Source organism: Oncorhynchus clarkii, chromosome 28 (genome assembly GCF_045791955.1).
Source record: "Oncorhynchus clarkii lewisi isolate Uvic-CL-2024 chromosome 28, UVic_Ocla_1.0, whole genome shotgun sequence".
NCBI lineage: Eukaryota > Metazoa > Chordata > Actinopteri > Salmoniformes > Salmonidae > Oncorhynchus > Oncorhynchus clarkii.
The window spans coordinates 46,569,522-46,588,812 of NC_092174.1; the positions used below are offsets into that span (position 1 = coordinate 46,569,522).

The following is a 19,291-nucleotide window of genomic DNA, read 5'->3' on the forward strand; positions in this document are numbered from 1 at the left end:
ATGGGATGCAAAGAACTGAACTAAATAGTGTGTGATAATGACGAACAGGTGTGTGATCAGGTGATCAGAATTCAGGTGATTGCGATCTGGAGAGTGAGCTGCGTTCAGGGGATCTATGTGTTTGAGATTGTGAGTTGGAAGCAGACGTTACAGGTTGTTTTTGTTTACACACCCATCTTCATGCCACACGCACCCCTCAATTGGGAGGGAATGCAGATAATTGCAGGTCCTCTAAGGTTGATGACTGGGATCTTTCTGGTCAGTTGTTTCTATGACGTTTCCTCAGAGTTGCTCATCATTATTCTAGTAGGAGGTATTATTGGTTGGGTTACCCCTGTGCTGTGACTGGTGTTCACATGTAGCCTGTTGGCCTATCTGGCTATCAGGCTACACGACCAACAGGCTACACTCTAGTCTCCACTGGCTATCTGGCCATCAGGCTACACGACCAACAGGCTACACTCTAGTCTCCACTGGCTATCTGGCCATCAGGCTACACGGCCAACCTTCTACACTCTAGTTTCCACTGGCTATCTGGCCATCAGGCTCCACGGCCAACAGGCTACACTCTAGTCTCCACTGGCTATCTGGCCATCAGGCTACACGGCCAACCTTCTACACTCTAGTCTCCACTGGCTATCTGGCCATCAGGCTACACGGCCAACCTTCTACACTCTAGTTTCCACTGGCTATCTGGCCATCAGGCTACACGGCCAACAGGCTACACTCTAGTCTCCACTGGCTATCTGGCCATCAGGCTACATGACCAACAGGCTACACTCTAGTCTCTACTGGCTATCTGGCCAACAGGCAACACTCTAGTCTACTGGCTATCTGGCCAAAAGACTACACTCTAGTCTACTGGCTATCTGGCCAACAGGCTACACTCTAGTCCCTACTGGTTATCTGGCCAACAGGCTACACTCTAGTGCCTACTGGTTATCTGGCCAACAGTCTGTTCTGCTGATGTGTGTGTCTGGTAGTGGTAGTCTCGCTCTCCAACTCTTCTCCTATCGGCAGGGTTAATACCTAATTGGCACCCCAACAAAAATCTTTATCTTTACCCCTCTCTAACAACACCTCTACAGAACTGGATTACAATTTAGTGCTGTAATGTTTTCATCCTGTTTTAATGTATAGTATTATCATAACGCTATATTCCCTTTTCAACCTACTGTTTAACGGTCCATCTACTAGCCCATAATGGCCTACAAATACTACCATTACTTAAAGAATTTCAACCAAATATTTTAAAAATGTTTTTTCAACATATTGCTGAGTGGTGAGCCAGACCGCAAAATCCCCAGTGATCGGGATAGACCTTCTCCCTCAGACTGCTGACTAACAGAGGGATACTGAATGAGTGGTGAGTGGAGGTTGAAGCAGAGGGATACTGAATGAGTGGTGAGTGGAGGCTGAAGCAGAGGGATACTGAATGAGTGGTAAGTGGAGGCTGAAGAGACTGAAGCAGAGGGATACTGAATGAGTGGTGAGTGGAGGCTGAAGCAGAGGGATACTGAATGAGTGGTGAGTGGAGGCTGAAGCAGAGGGATACTGAATGAGTGGTGAGTGGAGGCTGAAGCAGAGGGATACTGAATGAGTGGTAAGTGGAGGCTGAAGCAGAGGGATACTGAATGAGTGGTGAGTGGAGGCTGAAGCAGAGGGATACTGAATGAGTGGTGAGTGGAGGCTGAAGCAGAGGGATACTGAATGAGTGGTGAGTGGAGGCTGAAGCAGAGGGATACTGAATGAGTGGTGAGTGGAGGCTGAAGCAGAGGGATACTGAATGAGTGGTGAGAGGAGGCTGAAGCAGAGGGATACTGAATGAGTGGTGAGTGGAGGCTGAAGCAGAGGGATACTGAATGAGTGGTGAGTGGAGGCTGAAGCAGAGGGATACTGAATGAGTGGTAAGTGGAGGCTGAAGCAGAGGGATACTGAATGAGTGGTGAGAGGAGGCTGAAGCAGAGGGATACTGAATGAGTGGTGAGTGGAGGCTGAAGCAGAGGGATACTGAATGAGTGGTGAGTGGAGGCTGAAGCAGAGGGATACTGAATGAGTGGTAAGTGGAGGCTGAAGCAGAGATGGGAGGAGCAAGAAGGAGCCAGAAACACCCTCTTAGTGTAGAAAAAAAATGAAGCGCAATAGTAGTAGTACTGTAGTAATACTGTAGTAGTACTGTAGTAATACTGCATTTGGGGAAAATGCAGTAGAACACTGTGTGGAATGTGAAGAAAAAAAAGTAATTAAAGTAATTAAAAAGTAATAAAATATTACCATTACATTACCATAGTGTCAGTCAATGCTCTTTGATCTGAGAAGAAAACACCGGCACGGAGTTATCAAACTGTAAATGAGAATGTTACTTTTGTTTTTCCTAGTAGCCAAATCGTAGAGAAGTGGAATGAATGGGTCGTTATGGAATCTCTTGCCCCCCCCCCGGGAAAGAAAACACATCTCCCAAATGTCTAGTGAGAAATATGGTTATGTGTGAATTTGCTTCATTTACTATCAATCCTCAATTAACATATTTAAATCATTTATAAGATACTGAATTCTCTTTTGGTCGTTTGTAGCTCAGTTGGTCGAGCATGGGGCTTGTAACGTCACGGTAGTGGGTTGGATTCCCGGGACCACCACTATGTAAGTCGCTTTGGCTAAATGGCATTATTATTATTTATAATATCTGATTCATATATATTAGGGTACTTTCCATGATGTGGACAGTATTTTATTTTACCTTTGTTTAACTAGGCAAGTCAGTTAAAGAACAAATTCTTATTTTCAATGACGGCCTAGGAACAGTGGGTTAACTGCCTTGTTCAGGGGCAGAACGACAGATTTGTACCTTGTCAGCTCGGGGATATGAACTTGCAACCTTTCGGTTACTAGTCCAACGCTCTAACCACTAGGCTACCTGCCGCCCGTCTTACTGAGTCTATAGGAACATTAGCCTGCCACCCCTCCCCTCTAACCACTAGGCTACCCTGCCGCCCCTCCCCTCTAACCACTAGGCTACCCTGCCACCCCTCCCCTCTAACCACTAGGCTACCCTGCTGCCGCTCCCCTCTAACCACTAGGCTACCCTGCCACCCCTCCCCTCTAACCACTAGGCTACCTGCCGCCCCTCCCCTCTAACCACTAGGCTACCTGCCACCCCTCCCCTCTAACCACTAGGCTACCTGCCGCCCCTCCCCTCTAACCACTAGGCTACCTGCCGCCCCTCCCCTCTAACCACTAGGCTACCTGCCGCCCCTCCCCTCTAACCACTAGGCTACCTGCCACCCCTCCCCTCTAACCACTAGGCTACCTGCCGCACCTCCCCTCTAACCACTAGTCTACCCTGCAGTCCCTACACTCTAACCACTAGTCTACCCTGCAGTCCCTACACTCTAACCACTAGTCTACCCTGCAGTCCCTACACTCTAATCACTAGGCTACCTGCCGCCCCTCCACTCTAACCACTATGCTACCCTGCCACCCCTCCACTCTAACCACTAGGCTACGCTGCCGCCCCTCCACTCTAACCACTAGGCTACCCTGCAGTCCCTACACTCTAATCACTAGGCTACCTGCCGCCCCTCCACTCTAACCACTAGGCTACCCTGCCACCCCCCCACTCTAACCACTAGGCTACCCTGCCGCCCCTCCACTCTAACCACTAGGCTACCTGCCGCGACTACACTCTAACCACTAGGCTACCCTGCCGTCCCTCCACTCTAACCACTAGGCTACCCTCCAGCCCCTCCACTCTAACCACTAGGCTACCTGCCGCGACTACACTCTGACCACTAGGCTACCCTGCCGCCCCTCGCCTCTAACCACTAGGCTACCTGCCACCCCTACACTCTAACCACTAGGCTACCCTCCCGCCCCTCCACTCTAACCACTAGGCTACCCTCCCGCCCCTCCCACTCTAACCACTAGGCTACCCTCCCGCCCCGCCCCTCTAACCACTAGGCTACCCAACCGCCCCTCCACTCTAACCACTAGGCTACCCTCCCGCCCCTCTACTCTAACCACTAGGCTACCCTCCCGCCCCTCCCCTCTAACCACTAGGCTACCCTCCCGCCCCTACATTCTAACCACTAGGCTACCCTGCTGCCCCTCCACTCTAACCACTAGGCTACCTCCCGCCCCTCCACTCTAACCACTAGGCTACCCTCCCGCCCCTCCACTCTAACCACTAGGCTACCCTCCCGCCCCGCCCCTCCACTCTAACCACTAGGCTACCCTGCCGCTCCTCCACTCTAACCACTAGGCTACCCTGCCGCCCCTCCACTCTAACCACTAGGCTACCCTCCCGCCCCGCCCCTCCACTCTAACCACTAGGGTACACTCCCGCCACGCCCCTCCACTCTAACCACTAGGCTACCCTCCCGCCCCTCCACTCTAACCACTAGGTTACCCTCCCGCCCCTCCCCTCTAACCACTAGGCTACCCTGCTGCCCCTCCACTCTAACCACTAGGCTACCTCCAGCCCCTCCACTCTAACCACTAGGCTACCCTCCCGCCCCTCCACTCTAAACACTAGGCTACCCTCCCGCCCCGCCCCTCCACTCTAACCACTAGGCTACCCTGCCGCTCCTCCACTCTAACCACTAGGCTACCCTGCCGCCCCTCCACTCTAACCACTAGGCTACCCTCCCGCCCCGCCCCTCCACTCTAACCACTAGGCTACCCTCCCGCCCCGCCCCTCCACTCTAACCACTAGGCTACCCTCCCGCCCCGCCCCTCCACTCTAACCACTAGGCTACCCTCCCGCCCCGCCCCTCCACTCTAACCACTAGGCTACCCTGCCGCCCGCCCCTCCACTCTAACCACTAGGCTACCCTGCCACCCCTCCACTCTAACCACTAGGCTACCCTGCCGCCCCGCCCCTCCACTCTAACCACTAGGCTACCCTGCCGCCCCTCCACTCTAACCACTAGGCTACCCTCCCGCCCCACCACCTCCACTCTAACCACTAGGCTAACCTCCCGCCCCGCCCCTACACTCTAACCACTAGGCTACCCTCCCGCCCCGCCCCTCCACTCTAACCACTAGGCTACCCTCCCGCCCCGCCCCTCCACTCTAACCACTAGGCTACCCTCCCGCCCCGCCCCTCCACTCTAACCACTAGGCTACCCTCCCGCCCCGCCCCTCCACTTTAACCACTAGGCTACCCTCCCGCCCCTCCACTCTAACCACTAGGCTACCCTCCCGCCCCGCCCCTCCACTCTAACCACTAGGCTACCCTGCCGCTCCTCCACTCTAACCACTAGGCTACCCTGCCGCCCCTCCACTATAACCACTAGGCTACCCTCCCGCCCCGCCCCTCCACTCTAACCACTAAGCTACCCTCCCGCCCCGCCCCTCCACTCTAACCACTAGGCTACCCTCCCGCCCCGCCCCTCCACTCTAACCACTAGGCTACCCTCCCGCACCGCCCCTCCACTCTAACCACTAGGTTACCCTGCCGCCCGCCCCTCCACTCTAACCACTAGGCTACCCTGCCGCCCCTCCACTCTAACCACTAGGCTACCCTGCCGCCCCGCCCCTCCACTCTAACCACTAGGCTACCCTGCCGCCCCTCCACTCTAACCACTAGGCTACAATCCCGCCCCGCCCCTCCACTTTAACCACTAGGCTACCCTCCCGCCCCTCCACTCTAACCACTAGGCTACCCTCCCGCCCCGCCCCTCCACTCTAACCACTAGGCTACCCTGCCGCTCCTCCACTCTAACCACTAGGCTACCCTGCCGCCCCTCCACTCTAACCACTAGGCTACCCTCCCGCCCCGCCACTCCACTCTAACCACTAAGCTACCCTCCCGCCGCGCCCCTCCACTCTAACCACTAGGCTACCCTCCCGCCCCGCCCCTCCACTCTAACCACTAGGCTACCCTCCCGCACCGCCCCTCCACTCTAACCACTAGGTTACCCTGCCGCCCGCCCCTCCACTCTAACCACTAGGCTACCCTGCCGCCCCTCCACTCTAACCACTAGGCTACCCTGCCGCCCCGCCCCTCCACTCTAACCACTAGGCTACCCTGCCGCCCCTCCACTCTAACCACTAGGCTACAATCCCGCCCTACCACCTCCACTCTAACCACTAGGCTAACCTCCCGCCCCGCCTACACTCTAACCACTAGGCTACCCTCCCGCCCCGCCCCTCCACTCTAACCACTAGGCTACCCTCCCGCCCCGCCCCTCCACTCTAACCACTAGGCTACCCTCCCGCCCCACCCCGCCCCTACACTCTAACCACTAGGCTACCCTCCCGCCCCGCCCCTCCAATCTAACCACTAGGCTACCCTCCCGCCCCGCCCCTCCAATCTAACCACTAGGCTACCCTCCCGCCCCGCCCCTCCACTCTAACCACCTGGCTACCCTCCCGCCCCGCCCCTCCACTCTAACCACTAGGCTACCCTCCCGCCCGCCCCTCCACTCTAACCACTAGGCTACCCTGCTGCCCCTACACTCTGACCACTAGGCTACCCTGCCGCCCCTCGCCTCTAACCACTAGGCTACCTGCCACCCCTACACTCTAACCACTAGGCTACCCTCCCGCCCCTCCACTCTAACCACTAGGCTACCCTCCTGCCCCTCCACTCTAACCACTAGGCTACCCTCCCGCCCCTCCACTCTAACCACTAGGCTACCCTGCCGCACCTCCACTCTAACCACTAGGCTACCCTCCCGCCCCTCTACTCTAACCACTAGGCTACCCTCCCGCCCCTACACTCTAACCACTAGGCTACCCTGCTGCCCCTCCACTCTAACCACTAGGCTACCTCCCGCCCCTCCACTCTAACCACTAGGCTACCCTCCCGCCCCGCCCCTCCACTCTAACCACTAGGCTACCCTGCCGCTCCTCCACTCTAACCACTAGGCTACCCTGCCGCCCCTCCACTCTAACCACTAGGCTACCCTCCCTCCCCGCCCCGCCCCTCCACTCTAACCACTAGGCTACCCTCCCGCCCCGCCCCTCCACTCTAACCACTAGGCTACCCTCCCGCCCCTCCACTCTAACCACTAGGCTACCCTCCCGCCCCTCCACTCTAACCACTAGGCTACCCTGCTGCCCCTCCACTCTAACCACTAGGCTACCTCCCGCCCCTCCACTCTAACCACTAGGCTACCCTGCAGTCCCTACACTCTAATCACTAGGCTACCTGCCGCCTCTCCACTATAACCACTAGGCTACCCTGCCACCCCCCCACTCTAACCACTAGGCTACCCTGCCGCCCCTCCACTCTAACCACTAGGCTACCTGCCGCGACTACACTCTAACCACTAGGCTACCCTTCCGCCCCTCCCCTCTAACCACTAGGCTACCCTCCCGCCCCTACACTCTAACCACTAGGCTACCCTGCTGCCCCTCCACTCTAACCACTGGGCTACCTCCCGCCCCTCCACTCTAACCACTAGGCTACCCTGCCGCCCCTCCACTCTAACCACTAGGCTACCCTCCCACCCCTCCACTCTAACCACTAGGCTACCTGCCGCGACTACACTCTAACCACTAGGCTACCCTCCAGCCCCTCTACTCTAACCACTAGGTTACCCTCCCGCCCCTCCCCTCTAACCACTAGGCTACCCTGCTGCCCCTCCACTCTAACCACTAGGCTACCTCCCGCCCCTCCACTCTAACCACTAGGCTACCCTCCCGCCCCTCCACTCTAAACACTAGGCTACCCTCCCGCCCCGCCCCTCCACTCTAACCACTAGGCTACCCTGCCGCTCCTCCACTCTAACCACTAGGCTACCCTGCCGCCCCTCCACTCTAACCACTAGGCTACCCTCCCGCCCCGCCCCTCCACTCTAACCACTAGGCTATCCTCCCGCCCCGCCCCTCCACTCTAACCACTAGGCTACCCTCCCGCCCCGCCCCTCCACTCTAACCACTAGGCTACCCTCCCGCCCCGCCCCTCCACTCTAACCACTAGGCTACCCTCCCGCCCCGCCCCTCCACTCTAACCACTAGGCTACCCTGCCGCCCGCCCCTCCACTCTAACCACTAGGCTACCCTGCCGCCCCTCCACTCTAACCACTAGGCTACCCTGCCGCCCCGCCCCTCCACTCTAGCCACTAGGCTACCCTGCCGCCCCTCCACTCTAACCACTAGGCTACCCTCCCGCCCCACCACCTCCACTCTAACCACTAGGCTAACCTCCCGCCCCGCCCCTACACTCTAACCAATAGGCTACCCTCCCGCCCCGCCCCTCCACTCTAACCACTAGGCTACCCTCCCGCCCCGCCCCGCCCCTCCACTCTAACCACTAGGCTACCCTCCCGCCCCGCCCCTCCACTCTAACCACTAGGCTACCCTCCCGCCCCTCCACTCTAACCACTAGGCTACCCTCCCGCCCCGCCCCTCCACTCTAACCACTAGGCTACCCAGCCGCTCCTCCACTCTAACCACTAGGCTACCCTGCCGCCCCTCCACTCTAACCACTAGGCTACCCTGCCGCCCCGCCCCTCCACTCTAACCACTAAGCTACCCTCCCGCCCCGCCCCTCCACTCTAACCACTAGGCTACCCTCCCGCCCCGCCCCTCCACTCTAACCACTAGGCTACCCTCCCGCCCCGCCCCTCCACTCTAACCACTAGGCTACCCTGCCGCCCGCCCCTCCACTCTAACCACTAGGCTACCCTGCCGCCCCTCCACTCTAACCACTAGGCTACCCTGCCGCCCCGCCCCTCCACTCTAACCACTAGGCTACCCTGCCGCCCCTCCACTCTAACCACTAGGCTACCCTCCCGCCCCGCCCCTCCACTCTAACCACTAGGCTACCCTCCCGCCCCGCCCCTCCACTCTAACCACCTGGCTACCCTCCCGCCCCGCCCCTCCACTCTAACCACTAGGCTACCCTCCCGCCCGCCCCTCCACTCTAACCACTAGGCTACCCTGCTGCCCCTACACTCTAACCACTAGGCTACCCTGCTGCCCCCGTACTTGTTACTGCATCACACAAGCTGACGTTTTGACCGCGTCTCATTGGGAGGAATTACACCGTGGTGACGTTAGTGTACATGTTTAAAGTCAACACGATGACTTAAAGTTTATATTGATATCTCTGGTTTTTGTACTGTTAATTTCGTAATATAGGCGCTGGGGGTCGCAAGACTTCGAACGCAGCCATCATTTTCTTTCTTAAATGGCACAGAGAATTCGGGGCGATCTTTCGATAAAAGTCTCTGGCCATACACCAATACACGGATTTAACAGTCTGACTAGCAGCCAACCATTGGCTGGTATCCCATGGTGGGTCGTGAGCCCCATAATCAATTCCAGAAATCGCGAAAATGGGTTTACCTTGCCTACTAATGAGGGGCCTAAAATAGATGGTAGTAAACAAACAGTGAGTAGAGTGACAGTATTTACCTCCATACACCCCGCCTGGTTCCTGTCTCCTTCTCCATGCCTCCCCTCTCTGCTCTGGCCGGCAGACCCCAGTCTCTTCTCCTCCCTGAAGCTCTGTTCCAACAGCTTCTTGTTCAGCAGACGGGCTGCGTTCTCTGCCAGGGTGTATCCAGGCGGGGCAGACAGGTCCTGGCGTATACTGACCACCTCCGGTGTCCTCTCCCCTCCTGTTCCCCCCGGCCCTCCCTGGGTCTCTACTATCAGCTGCACCGGGCTGGGAGAACGCCCACGGACATTCCTCAGGAACTCCTGGACTGCTCCAAGGGACCTGGGGTCTTTGGGGTCTGAGGGTGGTAGGCTGGGTACCCCTGGCCCCCCGGGAGGTGAGGGGTCAGGGGGAGCGGGGCGGGTGCGGCTTGGGGACTTGGTGAATTTGGACTGCAGGGGTTCGTAAGCTACGGGGGTGTGGTCTATGATGTTGAAGAGGCTGGACAGGCCGTCGTTGATGGTGGTGTGGACCGGAGAGTCCCTGGTGGTGGTGGAACGAGCCCAGGCCGACTCAGAGGCTCCCTGTTATTATACATTAACACTTAGAGAGGCCTCATGCAGCTGACTACAACAATACATAGAGAAATATGACTGAGGATTCAAAACAATAACTACCTTCTGGGGGGTGGTGGGAGTCGGAACCCTGGGGCCGGTCGTGGAGCTGGAGGAGGCCCCTACAGGGAGGTCAGCCTTCGATGATGTCGACAACTTCCTCTGGAGCTTAGGAGAACCGTACTTAGGAGAACAACATGTCCGCTCGAACTTGGACTGGACTACAGGAGAGTACTGTATCTTGCGGATGTTTCTGGAGGGGGAGGAGATGGGGGTGGAGCCTCCTCCTATAGGGGTGAGGCAGCGGTGGGGGGAGCTGGTGAGGTTGCGGAGGATGTCAGTTTGTAAGCCCACACTGATGGTCTGGGTGGTCTGGGTTCCCCGAGTAGTGAAACCGTTGGTCTGACACGCCGTGTCTCGGAGCTATTAGGTTGAGAAGATAAAGTTGTAGAAATTAGAAGAATAAACTACATATACATTGACTGATTCGTGCACAGTGGCTTGTGAAAGTTTTCACCCCCTTGGCATTTTTCTTATTTTGTTTCCTTACACCCTGGAATTAAAATAGATTTGTACATTTAAAAAAAATATATATATTTACTCAATATGCCGACTACCACTTTGAAGATGCAAAATATTTTTTAATATGAAACCAGCAAGAAATAAGATGAAAAAACAGAACTTGAGCGTGAATAACAATAGTCAATACTTTGTAGAGCCACCTTTTGCAGCAATTACAGCTGCAAGTCTCTTGGGGTATGTCTCTATAAACTTGGCACATCTAGCCACTGGGATTTCTTCAAGTTGGATGGGTTCTGCTGATATACAGCAATCTTTAAGTCATACCACAGATTCTCAATTGGATTGAGGTCTGGGCTTTGACTAGGCAATTACAAGACATTTAAATGTCTCCCCTTAAACCACTCGAGTGTTGCTTTAGCAGTATGCTTAGGGTCATTGTCCTGCTGGAAGGTGCACCTCTGTCCCAGTCTCAAAACTGTTTTCCCTCAAGAATTCCCCTGTATTTAGCTCCATCCAGCATTCCTTCAATTCTGACCAGTTTCCCAGTCCCTGCTGATGAAAAAACATGCCCACAGCAGGAGGCTGCCACCACCATGCTTCATTGTGGGGATGGGGTTCTCGGGGTGATGAGGTGTTGGGTTTGCGCCAGACATAGCGTTTTCCTTGATGGTCAAGAAGCTCAATTTTAGTCTTATCTGACCAGAGTACCTTCTTCCATATGTTTGGGGAGTCTCCCATGCCCTTTGGCAAACACCAAACATGTTTGCTTATTTTTTTCTTTAAGCAATGGCTTTTTTCTGGGCTCTCTTCCATAAAGCCAGCTCTGGAGTGTACTGCTTAAAGTGGTCCTATGGACAGATACTCCAATCTCCGCTGTGGAGCTTTGCAGCTCCTTCAGGGTTATCTTTGGTCTCTTTGTTGCCTCTCTGATTAATGCTCTCCTTGCCTGGTCAGTGAGTTTTGTGGGCGTCCCAGTTTTGTTGTGGTTCCATATTCGTTCCATTTTTTAAATAATGGATTTAATGGTGCTCCGTGGGATGTTCAAAGTCTCAAGATATTTTTTTATAACCCAACCCTGATCTGTACTTCTCCACAACTTTGTCCCTGATCTGTTTGGAGAGCTCATTGGTCTTCATGGTGCCGCTTGCTTGGTGGTGCCTCTTTCTTAGTGGTGTTGCAGACTCTGGGGCCTTTCAGAACAGGTGTATATATACTGAGATCATATGACAGATCATGTGACACTTAGATTGCACACAGGTGGACTATATTTAACAAATTATGTAACTTCTGAAGGTAATTGGTTGCACCAGATCTTATTTCGGGGCTTTATAGCAAAGGGGTGAATACGCACCACTTTTCCGTTAAATTATTATTTATTTTTTAAACAAGTTATTTTTTTTCATTTCACTTCACCAATTTTGACTATTTTGTGTATGTCCATTACATGAAATCCAATTAAAAATCTATTTCAATGACAGGTTGTAATGCAACAAAATAGGAAAAACGCCAAGGGGGATGAATACTTTTGCAAGGCACTGTACACAAGATAACCTTGACCTTTAGTTTAGAATGTACACAAGAAAATCTTTATTTCTAAATCCTGTCCAAACAATTGAATTGGCCAATCAAGTTGTAGTGACATCTCAAGGAGGATCACCGGAGCTCAATTTGGAGTGTCAGATCAAAAGGGTGCGAATACTTATAGAATGAGATATTTCTGTATTTTATTTTCAATAAATCTGAAAGAATTTGTAAAAACATGTTTTCTCATTGTGTGTAGATGGGTAAGAATTTTTATTTATTTAATACATTTTGAATTCATGCTGTAACACAACAACATGTGGAATAAGTGAAGGTTCACTTTCTGACGACACTGAATACAATAGAAAGATGAACTAAGTGAAATGTACAGCTAGATAAACAACAACAACAACAACAACAACGTGAACAGACCTGTCTGTGTTGCTCCAGGAGGTCCGAGGTACCAGGGCCTGAGCGGTAGTTCCGTACGGAGAAGGCCACCTCCTTCATGTCATCACTGAGGTTCCGTGACAGCTGCAGCTCCAGAGATGAGGCGTACCCCACCGTGGGGATGGGGCCCACGCCAGACGGAACCCTAAGTCCGCCTCCCAGTCCACTCCCACCCTCTAATAACTCCTTATGACAGGTGGAGGGCCACCTACCATTACCAAATACCTCGTCTGGTCCCCCTACCCCAGGGGGATCCCCCACCTCACCGCCACCCCCTCGCCCTTTGGTCCCTTTGGGGTACATGTAGTCCTGTTCAGGGGTTCCTGGGGATCGGGTGGGGCTGTGGGAGACATGGACACTTGCCCCCCCTCCTCTGTTACCCCCGTTACCCCTGAGAGGGGAGTGCTGGCAGAGGGGATGGGGTTCAGGGCTGGACAGGGTGTTAGTAGTAAGCGTAGCACTGGTTGTCAGGAACCACAAGGCTGGCTGGAATGGTTCTGGAACTCATAGAGAGAGAATTCAGAATGATTGGAATTTAGAATGATTCAAATGATTAGAGTGATCGGAATTTAGAATGATTGGAATTTAGAATGATTGGAATTTAGAATGATTCAAATGATTAGAATGATCGGAATTTAGAATTATTGGAATTTAGAATGATTCAAATGACTCAAATTGTTAGAATGATTGGAATTTAGAATGATTCAAATGACTCAAATGATTAGAATGATTGGAATTTAGAATGATTCAAATTACTCAAATGATTAGAATGATTGGAATTTAGAATGATTCAAATGATTATAATTAGAAGGGAAATAAATAATCCCCACAAGGTGGGAAGATGACAGTAAAACATAGGGTATGTTTCTGAATTTAGATTTAAAAAGCTTTATTGTCCACACACAATGTGAAAATGTGCTGGCAGGCTTCACCATAACATGATTGAAATGTAATTTTGATATAAAGTGAGAAAACACATTTGCCATCTTTGTCTTCACATTAACATGATTGCAATTCCAAAAACAAACAATGCTTAAACAGTTGGAGCATCAGTACCTGACGTGGGCCGTTCTGCCCAGGCTTCCATGGGTGTGGGGGTGTGGTGGCCTGGTGTAGGGGAGGGGCCAGGGACAGGAAAGCCCCACCCCTTACTGTTGAACTCCTCTATGTACTTCAGGTCATCAGGTGAAAGGGGTGGGGTCACGTCATCACGGCCACAGTCACCATGACGACTCTTGTCAGGCAGGAAAGGAGAGCTGTCCATCAGACGCTGGAAGTCACTCATAGAACAGACTGACTTAGCCCTGAGGAGGATGAGACGAGAATAAAGCATTGAACTACTACATTACCAAAAACATGTTACAAGGATAGGATCAGAGAGGAAAGTGAAGGAGAGAAAGGAGAGAGAGGACAGAGAAGGAGAGAGAGGAGAGAGGTGGAGAGAGAGGACAGAGAAGGAGAGAGAGGAGAGAGAAAGAGAGAGGAGAGAGGAGGAGAGAGAGGACAGAGAATGATCAGAGAGGACAGAGGAGGAGAGAGAGGACAGAGGAGGAGAGAGAGGACAGAGGAGGATAGAGAGGACAGAGACGGATCAGAGAGGACAGAGGAGGAGAGAGAGGAGAGAGGTGGAGAGAGAGGACAGAGAAGGAGAGAGAGGAGAGAGAAAGAGAGAGGAGAGAGGAGGAGAGAGAGGAGAGAGGAGGAGAGAGAGGACAGAGAAGGAGAGAGGAGAGAGGTGGAGAGAGAGGACAGAGACGGATCAGAGAGGACAGAGGAGGATAGAGAGGACAGAGACGGATCAGAGAGGACAGAGAAGGAGAGAGAGGAGAGAGAGGACAGAGACGGATCAGAGAGGACAGAGAAGGAGAGAGAGGACAGAGAAGGAGAGAGAGGAGAGAGAGGACAGAGAAGGAGAGAGAGGAGAGAGAAGTAGAGAGAGGAGAGAGGAGGAGAGAGAGGAGAGAGGAGGAGAGAGAGGACAGAGAAGGATCAGAAAGGACAGAGGAGGCGAGAAGACAGAGAAGGATCAGAAAGGAAAGAGAAGGAGAGAGAGGAGAGAGAGGACAGAAAAGGATCAGAGAGGACAGAGAAGGAGAGAGAGGACAGAGAAGGAGAGAGAGGACAGAGGAGAGAGGACAGAGAGGAGAGAGGGACAGAGAAGGATCAGAAAGGACAGAGGAGGAGAGAGAGGACAGGCGGAGAGAGACAGAGAGGAGAGATGGAGAGAGAGGACAGAGAAGGAGAGAGAGGAGAGAGAAAGAGAGAGGAGAGAGGAGGAGAGAGAGGAGAGAGGAGGAGAGAGAGGACAGAGAAGGAGAGAGGAGAGAGGTGGAGAGAGAGGACAGAGACGGATCAGAGAGGACAGAGAGAGGATCAGAGAGGACAGAGAAGGAGAGAGAGGAGAGAGAGACAGGACGGATCAGAGAGGACAGAGAAGGAGAGAGAGGACAGAGGAGAGAGAGGACAGAGAAGGAGAGAGGAGAGAGGTGGAGAGAGAGGACAGAGACGGATCAGAGAGGACAGAGGAGGAGAGAGAGGACAGAGGAGGAGAGAGAGGACAGAGAAGGATCAGAGAGGACAGAGAAGGAGAGAGAGGACAGAGGAGGAGAGAGAGGACAGAGAAGGATCAGAGAGGACAGAGAAGGAGAGAAGGAGAGAGAGGACAGAGGAGGAGAGCGTGATCATTAGTACTGCATCAAAATTCTCTTACTAGAAGAAAGATATAGGTTGATACATTGACAGGTCCCCAAAAAGGTAGAGTAGAAGGAGATATCTCTTTGACATATAAACAGTGTTTTTCAGCCTCTTTGTCGTCCTAATTTCCTGAAACTCTTAAAATAACCTAAAAATATATAATCTGCTCTCCAAAAAAATTAAGTTAATGCGTTTCATTTCATGAGGGATCACTTTAAAACGATTCATTCATTGACTGTCAGGCTACAATGACTTGGATCATATCCTCTCCCAAAGAGAGTTGGATCATATCCCCTCCCAAAGAGACTTGGATCATATCCCCTCCTAAAGAGACTTGGATCATATCCCCTCCCAAAGAGACTTGGATCATATCCCCTCCCAAAGAGACTTGGATCATATCCCCTCCCAAAGAGACTTGGATCATATCCCCTCCCAAAGAGACTTGGATCATATTCTCTCCCAAAGAGACTTGGATCATATCCCCTCCCAAAGAGACTTGGATCATATCCCCTCCCAAAGAGACTTGGATCATATCCCCTCCCAAAGAGATTTGGATCATATCCCTGCCTAAAGAGACTTGGATCATATCCCCTCCCAAAGAGACTTGGATCATATCCCCTCCCAAAGAGACTTGGATCATATCCCCTCCCAAAGAGACTTGGATCATATCCCCTCCCAAAGAGACTTGGATCATATCCCCTCCCGAAGAGACTTGGATCATATCCCCTCCCAAAGAGACTTGGATCATATCCCCTCCCAAAGAGATTTGGATCATATCCCCTCCTAAAGAGACTTGGATCATATCCCCTCCCAAAGAGACTTGGATCATATCCCCTCCCAAAGAGATTTGGATCATATCCCCGCCTAAAGAGACTTGGATCATATCCCCTCCCAAAGAGACTTGGATCATATCCCCTCCCAAAGAGACTTGGATCATATCCCTTATAACAGCAATCACCAGGGAATCTACAGTCACTTCTAGCAACAGAAAACAGAAACAACGGTACTTTATTTCATAGCTGTTGTAACCAGTAGGATGGTAGTCTGTCAAGGTAAAGCATAGCTGTTGAAGCCCGTAGAATGGTATTCTGGGTAAATCGGAAACATTAGCAGTAATTGTACTACCTTTATTTATCCAAGTAGGCTATCGAAAATACTTCCACTAACAGAAGATATGTTGAGGTAAACAGAAAGAAGATATTTACCTGAGGAGACTGCCACAGCCCATGTGACCATTACAATGAGGGCCTGTCTAGAGAAGTGAAAATATTACCTGTAGGCCTAAGACATTTATACAGTATTTCCAGGTAAGTGAACAGGTTAACCACCTTACCTGAGCAGACTGCCAAAGCCCATCTCTTCCTCCTCCTCCTCTTCCTCCTGGTACATTGGGTCCTCTATGTCTGGGATCTCATTCAGAGCCTGAAACAACATACGCAGACGTCTTAGTGCCGGGCTGGAATTAAAACCTGCACTGGGCAAGAATTGAAGAACCCATTCATGTCTGAAAACACTCCCACATTTGACATTCCTGGAATGCATCCCAAATGGCACCTAACATAGTGCACTACTGTTGACCAACACCCATAGTGCACTACTGTTGACCAGGACCCATAGTGTTCTACTGTTGACCAGGACCCATAGGGTTCTACTGTTGACCAGGACCCATAGTGCTCTACTGTTGACCAGGACCCATAGCACACTACTGTTGACCAGGACCCATAGGGCTTTACTGTTGACCAGGACCCATAGTGCTCTACTGTTGACCAGGACCCATAGTGCTCTACTGCTGACCAGGACCCATAGTGCTCTACTGCTGACCAGGACCCATAGTGCTCTACTGCTGACCAGGACCCATAGGGTTCTACTGTTGACCAGGACCCATAGTGCTCTACTGTTGACCAGGACCCATAGTGCTCTACTGCTGACCAGGACCCATAGTGCTCTACTGTTGACCAGGACCCATAGGGTTCTACTGTTGACCAGGACCCATAGGGCTCTACTGTTGACCAGGACCCATAGGGCTCTACTGCTGACCAGGACCCATAGTTATATTTGTTTTTATTATGGATCCCCATTAGCCAAGGCAGCAGCTACTCTTCCTGGGGTTTATTATGGATCCCCATTAGTTCCTGCCAAGACAGCAGCTACTCTTCCTGGGGTTTATTATGGATCCCCATTAGTTCCTGTCAAGGCAGCAGCTACTCTTCCTGGGGTTTATTATGGATCCCCATTAGTTCCTGCCAAAGCAGCAGCTACTCTTACTGGGGTTTATTATGGATCCCCATTAGTTCCTGCCAAGACAGCAGCTACTCTTCCTGGGGTTTATTATGGATCCCCATTAGTTCCTGCCAAGGCAGCAGCTACTCTTCCTGGGGTTTATTATGGATCCCCATTAGTTCCTGCCAAGGCAGCAGCTACTCTTCCTGGGGTTTATTATGGATCCCCATTAGTTCCTGCCAAGGCAGCAGCTACTCTTCCTGGGGTTTATTATGGGTCCCCATTAGTTCCTGTCAAGACAGCAGCTACTCTTCCTGGGGTTTATTATGGATCCCCATTAGTTCCTGCCAAGACAGCAGCTACTCTTCCTGGGGTTTATTATGGATCCCCATTAGTTCCTGTCAAGGCAGCAGCTACTCTTCCTGGGGTTTATTATGGATCACCATTAGTTCCTGCCAAAGCAGCAGCTACTCTTACTGGGGTTTATTATGGATCCCCATTAGTTCCTGCCAAGACAGCAGCTACTCTTCCTGGGGTTTATTATGGATCCCCATTAGTTCCTGCCAAGGCAGCAGCTACTCTTCCTGGGGTTTATTATGGATCCCCATTAGTTCCTGCCAAGGCAGCAGCTACTCTTCCTGGGGTTTATTATGGATCCCCATTAGTTCCTGCCAAGGCAGCAGCTACTCTTCCTGGGGTTTATTATGGGTCCCCATTAGATCCTGTCAAGACAGCAGCTACTCTTCCTGGGGTTTATTATGGATCCCCATTAGTTCCTGCCAAGACAGCAGCTACTCTTCCTGGGGTTTATTATGGATCCCCATTAGTTCCTGTCAAGGCAGCAGCTACTCTTCCTGGGGTTTATTATGGATCCCCATTAGTTCCTGCCAAGGCAGCAGCTACTCTTCCTGGGGTTTATTATGGATCCCCATTAGTTCCTGTCAAGGCAGCAGCTACTCTTCCTGGGGTTTATTATGGATCCCCATTAGTTCCTGTCAAGGCAGCAGCTACTCTTCCTTGGGTTTATTATGGATCCCCATTAGTTCCTGGCAAGGCAGCAGCTACTCTTCCTGGGGTTTATTATGGATCCCCATTAGTTCCTGGCAAGGCAGCAGCTACTCTTCCTGGGGTTTATTATGTATCCCCATTAGTTCCTGCCAAGGCAGCAGCTATTCTTCCTGGGGTTTATTATGGGTCCCCATTAGTTCCTGCCAAGGCAGCAGCTATTCTTCCTGGGGTTTATTATGGATCCCCATTAGTTCCTGTCAAGAGAGCAGCTACTCTTCCTGGGGTTTATTATGGGTCCCCATTAGTTCCTGTCAAGACAGCAGCTACTCTTCCTGGGGTTTATTATGGATCCCCATTAGTTCCTGCCAAGACAACAGCTACTCTTCCTGGGGTTTATTATGGATCCCCATTAGTTCCTGCCAAGACAACAGCTACTCTTCCTGGGGTTTATTATGGATCCCCATTAGTTCCTGCCAAGGCAGCAGCTACTCTTCCCGGCTCCGGCAAAATTAAGGTAGTTATACAATTTTAAAACATTACAATTCATTCATAACAGATTTCACAACACACTAAGTGTATGCCCTCAGGCCCCTACTCCACTACCACATATCTACACCACTAAATCCATGTGTAGGTGTGTGTATAGTGTGTATGTTATCGTCTGTGTGTGTGTGTACATATGACTGTGCCTGTGTGTGTGTGTCTCTTCACAGTCCCCATTGTTCCATAAGGTGTATTTTTATCAGTTTTTTAAATCTAATTTTACTGCTTGAATCAGTTACCTGATGTGGAATAGAGTTCCATGTAGTCAAAGGTTGTGCACTATATACGGAATAGGGAGCAATTTGGGATACTCCAGAGTCTGATGTCTCACCTGGTTCATATAGGGGGAACCTCTTGTCAGAGTCTGATGTCTCACCTGGTTCATATA

At 51.9% G+C, this 19,291-nt stretch overlaps 1 protein-coding gene across 1 annotated transcript in view; it reads right to left on the reverse strand.

Annotated features, from left to right (window-relative positions):
- The window catches only part of LOC139386860 (microtubule cross-linking factor 1-like), a 196,843-nt gene that overhangs the window by 12,634 nt on the left and 164,918 nt on the right, over positions 1–19,291 (reverse strand). The window contains 5 exon segments of the mRNA XM_071132718.1: positions 9,367–9,915; positions 10,009–10,368; positions 12,421–12,935; positions 13,495–13,742; positions 16,466–16,554. Coding sequence (XP_070988819.1) covers positions 9,367–9,915; positions 10,009–10,368; positions 12,421–12,935; positions 13,495–13,742; positions 16,466–16,554 — 1,761 coding nt within the window.